Source organism: Zingiber officinale, chromosome 1B (genome assembly GCF_018446385.1).
Source record: "Zingiber officinale cultivar Zhangliang chromosome 1B, Zo_v1.1, whole genome shotgun sequence".
Lineage (NCBI taxonomy): Eukaryota > Viridiplantae > Streptophyta > Magnoliopsida > Zingiberales > Zingiberaceae > Zingiber > Zingiber officinale.
The window spans coordinates 92302485-92316695 of NC_055986.1; the positions used below are offsets into that span (position 1 = coordinate 92302485).

The 14211-nt window shown below is 37.4% G+C and overlaps 1 protein-coding gene across 1 annotated transcript; it reads left to right on the plus strand.

Moving 5' to 3' along the window:
• Window positions 1-10831: 10831 nt before the first annotated feature.
• LOC122040061 (subtilisin-like protease SBT1.7) lies at window positions 10832-13299 on the plus strand. The gene has a single exon (XM_042599433.1). The coding sequence runs from the start codon at window positions 10832-10834 to the stop codon at window positions 13130-13132; it is 2301 nt and encodes a 766-aa protein (XP_042455367.1). The 3' UTR covers window positions 13133-13299.
• The last annotated feature ends 912 nt before the right edge of the window (window positions 13300-14211 follow it).

Here is a 14211-nt window from a genome sequence, read left to right on the forward strand (position 1 = left end):
TGGTTTACTTGGTATCCACCTCACAAGAGGTGACTAGTCCAAGGATCCACACCAACGCACGCACCCTCCACTATGAAAACACTCCTTCTCGGTAACTACCGAGGGCGGAGAAGCCCTACAAGACTCTCAGTACAAGAAGAAAGGAAAGGGAAACAAAATACAAGCGCAAAGCTTACAATGAGTACAGAAAACCCTAACCCTAGCTTCTCTTCTTGCCTTTGATCCGCCTCTTGACTTGGAAAGCTTCCAAGATCCTTCAAGAACTGGCGATCTGATCTTTGAGAGGGCTGTGGAGGAGTTGGCGAGAGATCTGGAGTGAATCGGTGAAGAGATGCCGCAGCCATCGCACGCCTGCAGCTTAAATCGACGCCAACGGTCGGAACCCGATCGATTCAAATGTTCCCAATCGATCGGGGAGGCTTTGGATCGATCCACGGATCGATCGGCTATTCTTCCCAATCAATTCCGCACATCATGCACTATGCTTCACGAAAAGCCTCTCTCAATCGATCAATTGATCGATTGAGAGTGCTTTGGGTTTATTACCCAATCCATCTAGAGACTCTCTATTCTCTCACGAATTCCTCTCGATCGATGACCTGATCGATAAAGCTCCTCTCAACAAAAACGCACTGCCCAATCAATCCACTAATTGATTGGGATCTGGGTCAATCGATCACCTGATCGATTGACCAACCCAAACTTGCTTAACTAAAGTATATGGTTCACACGTCCAACATCCCATCAACCGTGATCTGAGTCAATTTTGATCCACTTGGACTTATCATTTCATGTCAAGTGTCCGGTCCTCCATGACCCACTTGGACTTCTAAACACTAGATGTCCGACCAATCTTGATCTACCTAGATTTTCACATATCTAGCTTCACTCACCAAGGATTTTCACCACCTGACTTCACCACTAGCATTTTCCTTTGCCTAGATTCACTCACTAGGGCTTTTCATCTGGCTTTAATCACTAGGACTTTTCCCACTGCTGCCAACCTTTCCGTTGGTCTTTCCCTTGCCTAACATCCCAGTTAGGACTTCCCAGTCAAGTATTCGGTCAACCTTGACCTACTTGACTCTTCTTCAATTAACATCTTATTGTCAAACATCTAAACTCAAACCAAGACTCAGCTTGGTCAACCAGGTCAACCTTGACCTGAGGGATGTTGCACCAACACTGAAAACTGTAAAACTACTGAACTAACGCTAAAATTAACAAGCGAGAGCAATTATACTGCAGGTGAGGGGTTTCTTACCTCAATCGCAAGGTTTTCTTACGATTCTATTCGCTAGGTTTCTCGAAAAACTGATCCTCTCGACGAACCGCTTACGTCCTCGCGTTCCTCTCGCGGAGAAGAATCTTTTTCGTGTTGGAGTCGTCGCCGGAAGATGATCCGAGAGTCCTTGGAAGAGAACCCTAAAGTTCTCTTGGTGTGGCGCCGAGAGAAGGAGGAAGAGAAGAGGGTGGCGTCGGCGTGAGGTTTGGAGGGGGAGGAGATGTGCCGAACCAACTAAATCAAAATAAACCAAACCCACTTAAACCTCCTATTTATATCAAGTGGTAATTCCGGTCCAACTCTAATATAAATATAAACGTTTCTCCTTTCTCTCAGCACGGCCCTGCTGGGTTCAATTGGTTACTAACATTATCCCTTACACCATAGGTCTCGGGTTTGATTCCCGCCTAAGCTATTTTGCGACCTATTTATTTTTGCTACTTCCGCTACTCGAAAAATTCCGGAAAAATATCTAATAATTCCAGAAAAATCATAGAATAATTCTAAAATAAATTCGGGAATTTTTCGGGCTTTACAACTATTTTGCTTCAATTTTGTTAATTTGATAAGGCAGCTACGTGTGATTGCAACACAAATGTTTGTTTTTTTCTTTCAGGTTTTCTATTGCTTCTGCGTATGATTGCAGTAACTTTCTGTGTAATACTAGCAGCTTCAATGGCTGCACGGGAAGGATCAGTTCCCATGGCTGCATTCCAGATATGCTTGCAGATTTGGCCGGCAAGTTCTCTTCTTGCTGATGGTTTGTTGATTACTACATAGCAGAGTGAAAGTATTTTGTATTTTCAATTAATTATTCCATTTGTTCCGCTTACGTTCACGTTCATTTTGTGTTTCTTTTATCTTCTACTTGATTCACTGAAACAGACTTGGTAGCCTGAAAGCTAACCTTTTTCTGTTAAGTTTTGACAATGATGCAATACAATAGTGTTGCCATTTTGCATTACTTAGCAATTAACATAGAAAATTGATGGGTGCAAGGAGCTTCGTGCATTGTGATATTTGGAAGCGACAAGTATGATATTTAGTAATCATGCATAATAATCTCTGTTGTTGTAATTTATATCCATACATAGCTTTCGTTATGTTTGTGCTTTTCTTATATGCTAATCTCACTAGAATTCTCTCCAAATGCCATTATACGTACTTGCTATTTAATTTGTGTGGCATTTTGTACATTGATCAATTTCTCTCTACTTGGACTAAAGTAGAGTCAAGCACTTCAGCTCATCAATTTTCTTGTCTACTGTCTCTACTATGCCTTTTCAATTGAAAATTATGATTTTGCTTCTGATTTATTAGTGATGAACCACTGAGTGTAGCAATTTGTGCTTGCTTCGTTTTTTAGAAATCAATAGTGAGGATTTTTCTAGCACAACTCCAGGTTTGCTGATCTCTGTATTAAGAAGCAATTTAAAGAGTTTTGGATATGAAAAAACAAGATGACACTTGATTCTTAACTACTATCATCCATAATTTCATATAAGAAATGGTTAATTAAAAGTTTTTTAGATTACATAAACATAAATAAATATGCTTTCTAGTGGTGTTACGATTCTCAAAGTGGCCAAGAACTTATTAGAACAGTTTGAAGGTTTTAAACATAAAAGACAGGGTTCAAAGTTAATGGATAAAGAGTAATTTTGTTAAAGATTTATGAAAAAAATGTAAAAAAAATATATTTTATTTTTAAGATTATTAAAAAGGACATTTTATTTTAAAATTAAATAAATTAAAATAATTTGATTTTATATTTTATATTATAATAATTTAACTAAATAATAAATTAATTTAGTTAGAAAAATATTTAGGATTGAACCAGGGGTAATACAGTAAATGTGCAAATAGGTTATATATTAAAACCTCCAAACAAACAAGTTTTTATTACATTACTTATGACTGAACCAAACAACATTAGGTTATGTTTTATTCCCTATAACCTTAGTTATGTGATTACTTGGTAATCACATAACCAAGGTTATACCTGATAACTTGAACCAAACGCACCCTAACTATCCAAGATGTATAGTTACAGTTTCCAGTTCGAAACTGTCAATTCACGATTCGATTCACAGTTCATCACGGTTCAAAATTATTATCTTTAAAAAAATTGAACTTATAAATTTATTAAAAAATATAAAGAAAGTTTGTACTCATTTAAGTTGTCTACGTATCCCTTTTGGGTATAGGAGAATTAAATCTCACATAATTCACTTACTTTTTACCCTTTTATCTTATGAAATGACATTGTTACTCGTTTTTATTTCCCGTTCCTATAGTGTTCATGTTGGATCGAAAAGATGCTGGGGGTTAATAGCGTTCTTCGAAAATCGAAAATTAAAACAAGTTACGCAGGAATAAAGAAAACAAAAACAATGCTAATAAGATTATGTTTTACTTGGTTCGGAGCTTTCGATGACTCTTACTCCATGATCCGCACTTGTCGAGTGTTTTTATTGGGTAATCCACTAATAGTTCCAAAAGTTACAATAATGAAGTACAAGAACTATATATGAAAGGTTACCGACAATAGAAAAACTAAGAAGAGCTTGATATTCAGTTGTCGGTGGAGCGTTATAGCGTCATAGAAGCTTTTTCAGAATAGCACGCAAGAGCGAAAGTTGAAACAAATGTTGTTCTGAAATTGTTGGTCGAAGGCCTTTATATAGGCCCATTCCGACGCCTGGACCGATGATGACACGACGATCTCTCGTCGAAACTTGATACGTTAAGTTTATCCACCTCTAGGCTCTTGGACCCCCTTCGGATGCTCAGACCAGCCCCAGGCATCAGGACCAACCCTAGGCACCCGGACCAGCCACAAGCACTCGGACCAGCCCTAGGCACCCAGAGTCCGAGCGCCCAGACTCTCTTTTATCAACAACTTCTTTTCTTACATAAAAAAGTTAGTCCAGGTAACAAAAAAAATATGTTTATCCTGCAAAACAAGGTTAGCACAAATAATAGGATAGTAGTAGTAATTAGATTCCGTCTCCCTGAGAGCAGGATCTAGTCAAGATCTCAACTTAGGTTTTTCAAATGGATTTAAGTTAGACCGATGCTTACAGTTCCCTCAACGGGGAACACATCCTTACAGGACCTCTCCTCTAATTGCTTACCTTCCACTTGCCAACTATAGTTGCTTGACTTGTTTTTGACCCACCAAATCTTCCCGCAATTGTTAGGTCCCGCGAACCCAACTGAAATTTAACTGGTTGTCAGGTCCCGCGGACCTAACCGGACTTCCTGCTAGCTATCGGGTTCCACGAACCTATCTGGATTTCGCACTAGCTATCGGGTCCCGTGAACCTAGCTGGATTTCAGCCTAGTGTCAGGTCCTTTAGATCCGCCAACTCCTGCACACTTGGTAAAAATAATTAAATCATAAATACTTTAACTTTAACCACTTGTTATTCATCAAAATCTGAGTTAAATCATTAATGCAAATTGTACCAATAGTCTCTCTTTTTTTGATGCAATGACAACCTAGGTTAAAGTTAGAAAAAAATAATATTGAAGGACAATATGAAAAAAGCAAACAACTGATCTAATTAATTTTGAAATTGAATTAGTTGATTAAATTTGTTTGTTCTTTTTCTACATTAACTCTTACCCTCTCCTTTTGGCATGTATAAAAAGTACTAGGGTAAAAGAAGGATAGGTATAAAATGTGATCAGGCAATGCCAGATAGGCATATAGAATATAACTGAAAATAAACACATTTTATATCTCAGACTTAGAAAGAGGTTTGAACAAAAACTTGTACACACTTTTAAGAGCATTTATTAAGTAAAATTCTAATAAAGTTATTTTCCAAGTAAGACTTTGTAAAAACTTTCAAGGAAATTTCTTCACAATTGTTGGGGAATCTTTTTTCAAAGAAATTTTTAAGTCAAGTCTTTCAAAGGAAAAAAAAATTCTTAAGTGAACTTTTTCTAAATAAACTTATGAAAAAAATTTCAAAGTAAATATTTGCAAAGAAAATTTTCTAATAAAGATTTTCAAAGTAAGTTAAAGAAATAATTTTCTAAGAGAAGATTTTCAAATTAATTTTAAAGAAAAATTTATCGAAGAAAGATTTTCAAAGTAATTTTAAAGAAAAAATTTTAAAGATTTTTCTCATAAAGTTTATCAAAATAATTTTAAAGAAAAAATTTTCTAAGTAAGTTTTTCAAAATAATTATTTTTTTTAAAAAAAAAATTAAAAAATATTTTGAAAAATAATTTTTAGGTAAACTTTTTCCAACAAAAGTTTAGTAAATATTAAAAAAGATTTTAGGTAAGAAATATTTTTAAAATACTTTTAAAAGTACGAATTCAAAATAATTTTTCAGGTTTTAAAGGTATGTTGTTCAAAGTAAAATAATTTTCAGAATAAAGTGAAAATATTTTTTAAAGTATTTGAATTATTTCTCCTCCTTAATTTAATACTCCCCCTTTAATTTAACACTCCTCCTTAATTTGTACTAGAGTTCGGATATGTTTACAATAAATCTAGACTTGGATACAAGCCAAATACAAATAAATCATTTATATCTCTAATAACTCAAAACAAACCACAAACTAAAGCTTGAGTTCCGAAAGCGTGTCTAAATATACAAATAGGAATAAATCAATACTATGTACCTAAAAATAAAATATATTATGTGAAATCAATAAACCAAAGCAAAAACCTAAATCAACTAAACCTAAATCAAACCATAGAAATAACTTAAACCAAGTTATCATCAAGTTGATTACAATTATAAAAGTAATCGACATAAACCCAAAACTAAAATTTAACCTAGATCAATAATTCAGGGGGAGACTTCAAAATAGCTGGCACCTCCAAAAATAACCTATCCGGCAAGGTAATTAAGACTAGTTAAAAAGAGATAAAAGTTTAACTTGACCTACGGTACTGGTGAAGTTTTGGATGATAGTACGTTAGGGAAACTCTATCTATGCATGCCTAGGAAGATATGATTTCGACGTGGTGCATTTGGCTTAGTAGAACTAACTGAAGCTACCCCTTACGAATCCTAACTAGTTAAACCAAGATTTTGTACTAAGTTCAGTGGATAGGACTATTTGGAAAATCTCGAAGGCATGATTACTCTAATAATGTCCAAGTGACTCACTATAGCTCAGAAGTTTATCCAAAGGATGTATATTTGTTGAGCCCAAAGTTAAACATGAATCTAACACAAAGTTAAACCAAACCCTGAAACTAAATCTAACTCATCTCACAAAAATTATAGATTTCCCTGATTGAAAATATAGGTCGGGTGAGATAACTAAGAACTTCAAATTGAATCGAATTGAATCAAACCCAATTAAATTAAATATAATTAGATTAAATTAAATTAAATTAAATTAAATCTAATTAAACCAAATTAAATTAAATCTAATTAAGTTAAATTAAATCTAATTAAATTAAATTAAATTAAATATAATTAACTTAAATTAAATATAATTGACTTAAATTAAATCTAATTAAATTAAAACTAAATTTAAATTTAAATAAATTAGAATGAAATTAAATATAAAATTAAATTAAATTAAACTAAATCAAATTAAATTTAATTTAAAACTAAATTAAAAATTCAATTTCAAATTATCTTCTTAAAAAAATATTTTAAAATTTTTTTCTTAAAAGTTACTTTAAAAATTAATTTAACTTATGAATTATTAAAAAAAATTAATTTAACTTATAAATTAATTTTTTAAAAAAATATTATTTTAACTTAAAAATTATTTAAAAAAATTAATTTAACTTTAAAATTATTTTAAAAATTATTTTAACTTAAAAATTATTAATTTAACTTAAAAATTATTTTAAAAAATTAATTTAACTTTAAAATTATTAAAAAAATTTATTTAACTTAATTTTTTTTAAAACAAATTAATTTAACTTAAAAATTATTTTAAAAATTTAAAAATTATTTTAACTTTAAAGATTATTTTAATTTAACTTAAAAATTATTTTAAAATTTAATTTAACTTAAAAATTCGTTTAAAAATCTTTAACTAAATAGTTAAACTTAAAATCATTTCAAGTAAAATTAAATTCAAACTCAAACTAATCTTAGTTTCTACCTGTTGTAGGAAACTAAGTGGATCTTGGACAGTGGTTGCTCCAAACATATGACTTGGAATCACACCAAATTCACTGAACTAACATATAAAAGCTTAGGAACAGTTACCTTTGAGAATAACGGTAAACTCAAGGTAATTGGTAAAAGTAATATTGAACTTAGAACTGACTTTATAAGTATTACTCATTGAAAATTTCAAGTATGATCTTCTTAGTATTAATCAATCATGTGACACTGGATATATGGTTAGGTTTTTATCTTTGGAATGCTTAATCAAGCACTTAGATAACCCTACTATAGTTGACACGATGATCTAACTCAGGTTTTGATGAATGACAAAGTAGGCTAAGTTAGTTTCGTTGTGATCTAACACTTTGACGAAGTGTGTAGGAGAAACCCAGCTAGGTCGACGGGCTGACTGGATACCTGGCACGAAGCCCAACTAGGTCGACGGACTTACTTGATAGTTGGCACGAAGTCCAAACTGGTCGATGGACTGACCGGATGTCTAGTACGAAGCCTAGCTAGGTCGACAAGCTGACCTGATAGCTGGCACGCATGAAGTTCAGATGGGTCGACGGGCTGACCAGACGTCTGACAGGTAAGTTAAGGTAAGTCACTGGGGGGAGTGACTTGGTGAGGACGCGTTCCTAGTTAGGGAACTTAGGCATCGATCCAACTTAGATCCATTTCGAAAATCTAAGTTGAGACCGTGACTAGATTCCTATCTCGAGGAGACGGAATCTAATTACTACTCTGTTTTATTATATTTGAGCTAACTTTTATTTTGCAGGGTAGTTTAATCTTTATTTTGCCTTGGACTAACATTTTCTTGTAGGAAAAGGAATTTTTGGAAAATGGTGGTCCAGGCGTTCGGAAGGAATCTGGACGCCCGGAAGGCAAAATTTATCTAGTCGCATATGCCGGACCTACGTCACGGTCCAGGCTCCCGGAAGGGATCTGGGCGCCCGGGGCATGCCTATAAAACAAGGCCTCCATGGAGCATCAATACAACAACTCTTTCTACAACTGCTCTATTGTGGTATGCCCCTGCGATGTTGCGAAGCTACTCCGACAACTTGTGGTTCAAGTTTTTTTTTATTGTTATCGATATTTCGATTTAATAGTTCATGTACCTTCTGTTGTAATCAATTTGCGAACTATTAGTGATTGCCCAACGAAAGCACTCAACGAGTGCGGGCCTTGGAGTAGGAGTCGACGAAGGCTCCGAACCAAGTCAAACTAGTTCTTGTTAGCGTTGTGATTTTCATTTTCCGCTGCGTATCCCCCCTAGCATTTTCTACGATCCAACAATAACTTCAATTCATACTCGATAAACTCTGCATGTTTAAATTCTGTTGTTCCAAATTTAAAGAATTATTAAAGACTAAATTGGTACTTTAGACTTCACAAGGACCAAATTAGAAATTTTTTTAGAAATTTTATACCACACAAATTTTTAATAAATTCAGTAGATAGGAACTTATTTTGGTTTCTTAAATCATGCTTAGTTTAAATATTTATATGTTTTAATTTTAATTTGCCTTAATTTTTATGTGCTTAAAATTGTTTGGAGTCATGGAGTGTTGAATTTATTAAATAAATTGTATAATTTACCTTCTTTTCGAAAATAATTAGATTTTTTTTTAAAAAGAAAATTTATTTTCTATATGTAGAAAAAATTTCACAATTTTTATAATATTAAATAATTTCTTAATAAAAATTAATTTTTAAAATTAAAAATATTTTACAGATTTATTTTTATAAAATTTTATTTTTCTTTGATAATTCACTATGTTGTCTATTAAAAGAATTTTTTCGACATTTATTGTCCATTATTCTGATTTGTTGATCGAAAATAATATTTTTATGATTAAAAATTATCTAGACATTATTTTTAAAATATTTAATTTTTTATATAAATATTAAATTTTATATATTCAAAAATATGATTTTAAAATATCATATTCCATTTTTAAGGGATTTAACTTTAAAAATTATTATTTATAATTAAAATATTTATACTAGTCAAAATAAACATTTATTTGTTGTTAATTTTGTTATCCAATTTTTTTTGTTTGACCATCAAGTATATTTATAGTATCTTTCAAAAATTAGAAATAATTTTAAATTATTCTTACCAAAACTAATTTTTAAATTTTAGAAATTTGAATCTTCGAAAAAATAAATCTTGAAAAATTTTCTAAAACTTACTCCCCATCTCAATTATCTTTAGAAAAATTTATAATTTTTTTTTATAAGTGCCCTTATTTTTTTTTTTTGATGTAATCAAAGGAGGAGAGGATTATGTTTAGGGAAGGTATAGGTTTTAGATTTTAGATTTTAGATTTTGTAATTTTTTACTTGTTATAATTGAAAAAAAAATTAGTAAATGGAAAAAAAAATCATATTTACATATTGCCCTAACTTAACTTGATTGATTTACATAAAAAAGAAGAGATTATAAATACCTGAGGTGATTTTGATGTGATCAACTAAGTCAAATTAGGATCTGCGTATTTGATGTCTTGTGTCTAAGTGTATAGGAACTTAGGAACATAAGAAGTTGAGCGGAAGATGCGGTAGACGAGAAGGATGACAGGGGAATCGAGTTAACGGGCTCGGTGAATCCAAAGGACGAGAAGCCATGGAAGAGTAACCTACATACGAGAAGGACGCGCGCAGCGCTTCCAAGGGATAAGAAGTCAGAGCGAAAGACTACTCGAAGAGAGAGGATCATAATTGGGTTCAGGTGAACTCAATTCTAGATGAGCGAAAAATCACTCAAGCGATCAAAGTATAAGTCGAACAAGTCAATGTGAAGTTAACTTGTCCAGATGCTCGAACTCCAAGCGCCTGGATATGATCTGAGCGCTCAGACCGCCTTGGTATTGAACATGCACCTTCTCTTTGAGACGTTACTGTGGATAAAAGTTGGGTCCACGTCAGCAATATTCCAATGCTCGGGCTGATCCAGGCGCCCCGACAAAAATAAAATTTTATCCCTAAACCATTACGAAGTCATAAAATTTACACAAGTCTTTTATATTTAATTGTTATAAGAGGCTACTAGACTTTTAGTTGAGTGTTCAGAATCTTGGATTAATAATTTTCAGATTACAAAATCTTGTGTCTTACTTCTTTGCTAAAATCACAAAGTAACAAAAAGCGTATATTTATTTTTAGGGCAAACCGCACGGGGACCAACTGATCCTTCAATAAATAACTAAAAATCTAATATTCAATCTAAGATACGGCATCATTACATATATAAATGAGTCTATAACCGGATCGGCCGTCTTCCACCTTCCGTATTAATCGGTTTCAAACTATTTTTCTCCCCGATTAGTGCCAGTCAGAGCAATCCCCGTTTTGCCTTTGTCTATATATATCGCTCCCTCATCTCTTCGCCTCCCATGCACGATTCTATTGTCTCTCCTACTATTGGCCATGGCTCCCCTCCGCTTCTACTTCTTCCTCTCCTTGCTCGGCTGCTTCTGTGTCTGTTCTATTTCTCTTGCAGAGCTCAGGAAGAAGACTTACATAGTCCACATGGCTAAGGCCCAGATGCCGGCGGCCTTCGCAGAGCACAGTCGCTGGTACGACGCTTCGTTGCGCTCGGTATCCGACACCGCTGAGCTACTCTACACATATGACACCGTCGCCCACGGATTCTGCGCCCGGCTCACCCCCGCGGAGGCGCGCGCGCTCGAGGACCTCCCTGGTGTGCTCGCCGTCCACCCCGAGGTTCGCTATGAGCTCCACACCACCCGCACGCCGGAGTTCCTCCACCTCGACCGCGCTGAGGCGCTGCTACCGCAGTTCAACACCGAGAGCGACGTCGTCATCGGGGTGTTGGACACCGGCGTGTGGCCCGAGCGCAGGAGCTACGATGACGCCGGGCTCGGCCCCGTCCCCGCGAGCTGGAGGGGTGAGTGCGAGGAAGGGAAGGACTTCACGGCGGCCCTCGCCTGTAACCGAAAGCTGGTCGGTGCCCGGTTCTTCTCCAAGGGGTATGAGGCCGATAGGGGCCCGATTGACGAGTCCAAGGAGTCGAGGTCGCCACGCGACGACCAAGGCCATGGCACACACACCTCTTCCTCCGCCGCTGGATCAGCCGTCACCGGTGCTAACCTGCTAGGGTACGCCGCCGGCACCGCCCGCGGCATGTCGACTCGCGCGCGCATCGCCGTCTACAAGGTCTGCTGGCTCGGCGGGTGCTTCAGCTCCGACATACTCGCCGCCATGGACAAGGCCGTGGATGACGGGTGCGGTGTCCTTTCGCTGTCCCTTCAGGGCGGCACTACGGACTATTTTAACGACAACACAGCCATAGGTGCCTTCAATGCCGTGTCTAAAGGGGTTGTGGTGTCTTGCTCAGCCGGAAATAGCGGCCCTTCTAGTTCCACCCTCTCCAACGTAGCGCCGTGGATCACCACCGTTGGAGCAGGCACGATCGACCGCGACTTCCCCGCCTACGCTGTGCTCGGAAACGGAAAGAACTTAACCGGCGTCTCGCTCTACAGCGGGAAGCCTCTGTCTTCCTCTCCCTACCCCTTCATTTATGCCGGGAACGCCACCAACGCCACCAACGGAAATTTCTGTATGCAGGGAACGCTTCTCCCGGACAAGGTTTCGGGAAAAATCGTCCTATGCGATGGCGGTATCAGTGAGAGCGTCCAGAAGGGCTTCGTCGTGAGGGACGCCGGAGGAGCCGGTATGATCCTAGCCAACTCCGCTTACAACCCGTTGGAGCTCGTTGCCTATGCACACATCCTCCCAGCCACTGACGTCGGGCAAAGGGCCGGGGACGTCATCAAGTCCTACCTTTTCTCAGATCCGAACCCGACGGCCACAATCGCGTTCGGAGGAACCAAGGTTGGCATCACGCCGTCGCCGGTGGTGGCTGCGTTCTCCTCTCGCGGGCCGAGCACCATCACTCCCGACATCCTGAAGCCGGACGTCCTGGCGCCTGGGGTGAACATCCTTGCCGCCTGGACGGGGAAGGTCGGGCCGACGGAGCAGGCGGCAGATCCGCGGCGAACGGAGTTCAACATCATCTCCGGCACCTCCATGTCCTGCCCCCACATCAGCGGCCTGGCAGCGCTCCTCAAGGGGGTGTACTCGGACTGGAGCCCTAGCGCCATCAAATCGGCCCTCATGACCACCAGCTACTCCGTTTACCCAAACGGCGACAGCATCCTCGACCTCGCCACCGGCCTCACGGCCACTCCCTTCGATTTCGGGGCCGGCCACGTGGATCCACCCAAAGCCCTCGACCCTGGCCTCGTATACGACATCACCACCGACGACTACATCGACTTCCTATGCGCCCTAAACTACACGATGAACCAGATTCAGATCGTCTCCCGGCAGCACAACGTCACCTGCGACAGAAAGAGGATCTACTCGGTGTCCGATCTCAACTACCCCTCGTTCTCAGTGGGATTCGCGACGCCGAGCGGCGCGGGAGGCGGCGGCTCATCGAAGACGACAACGGTGAAGCACACGCGCACGCTGACCAACGTGGGGACGCCAGGGACGTACAGGGCGACGGTATCGTCCCCGGAAGAGGTGAGTGTGGCGGTGTATCCGCAGGAGTTGTGCTTCGCGAGCACGGGGGAGAGGAAGAGCTACACGGTGAGCTTCTCCGCGGCGTCGCAGCCGTCAGGCTCCGCCGTGTTCGGGCGCCTCGTGTGGTCCGACGGGAAGCACGTGGTGGCCAGCCCTTTGGCCTTCACGTGGACATAAATAGTCGGGACAAGGCGGCTCTCCAAAATGGACGGTCATGATGGCCCGGGCTTGGATCACCGAACCAGTTAATCCGTAACGGTGCTTTATAAAAGCAAGTGGAAGCGTTTTCGTCATTTCGTTTTGTAAAATTCGCTTTATGCTTCTTCTTGTTTCATCTTCTATAAATAAATAAATAAATAAATAAAGTAGAATTAGACTATATAAAACTTTTGTTAGGGATTTTGTCATAATTTAAAATTGGATAAAATTAAAATAATTTCCCAAATTATCTAATGAAAAGATTTTTTTTATCTCAAATAGAATAAATATTTAAAGATCAACTTCTAAATACACATAAATAATTGGTGACATCAATATTAGTTTTTCTTCAATGAAACAAGCATTGACATTACATGAACAAGCTTAATTTGGTTGAGACACTGCCGAGATTATTGAAAAGTATTCTTGATTAGATGCAAAAGGAAGGCCAAACCCTTTGACAATAACTAAAATGTGGAAAGTTAAAAGAAGCTGGGAAAGTGTTTGTTATTGGGGTGGCAGAGAATTGAGAGTGTGGAGCCTGTCATGAGCCACGAAGACTGTTTTGGCGACGGCGACGATGACGAATAGTGGTAACTTGTAATGTGACAATGAAAGTTAGATTTCTTGTATGATTCAGAATCGTCAATTCAATAGTTCCAAGAATGTCAATATTCAATTTTAACCGTCAAAGTTGATTACAATTTGATTCATAGTTCATAATAATTTATAACTTCATCCAATCATCGAGTAATGATTATACTTCTAAAGAATTAGAAGACAAAATTAATCATTGTTCATCTAATATAATACCTATAGAACTAAATATTTGTTCTCGATTGGTAGTGGATAAGGTAGAAATTTTTTTACTATGATGAAGAGGATGAAATTTTTTGGATATTTTACGACCCTAGAATATCAAAATCTGACTCACTATGTATTTCACTAAAATTAAAAAAAATTATAAAATAATTCTCAAATTCCTATTTAAAACTTAACTATTCGATATTTCATTTTTCTCTTAATAAAAGTTGTGTTTTGTAAATTTTAAATTATTA

Bases quoted from the DNA above. Each gene is read 5' to 3' on its own strand.
- LOC122040061 (XM_042599433.1), top strand. From the start codon at position 10,832: ATGGCTCCCCTCCGCTTCTACTTCTTCCTCTCCTTGCTCGGCTGCTTC.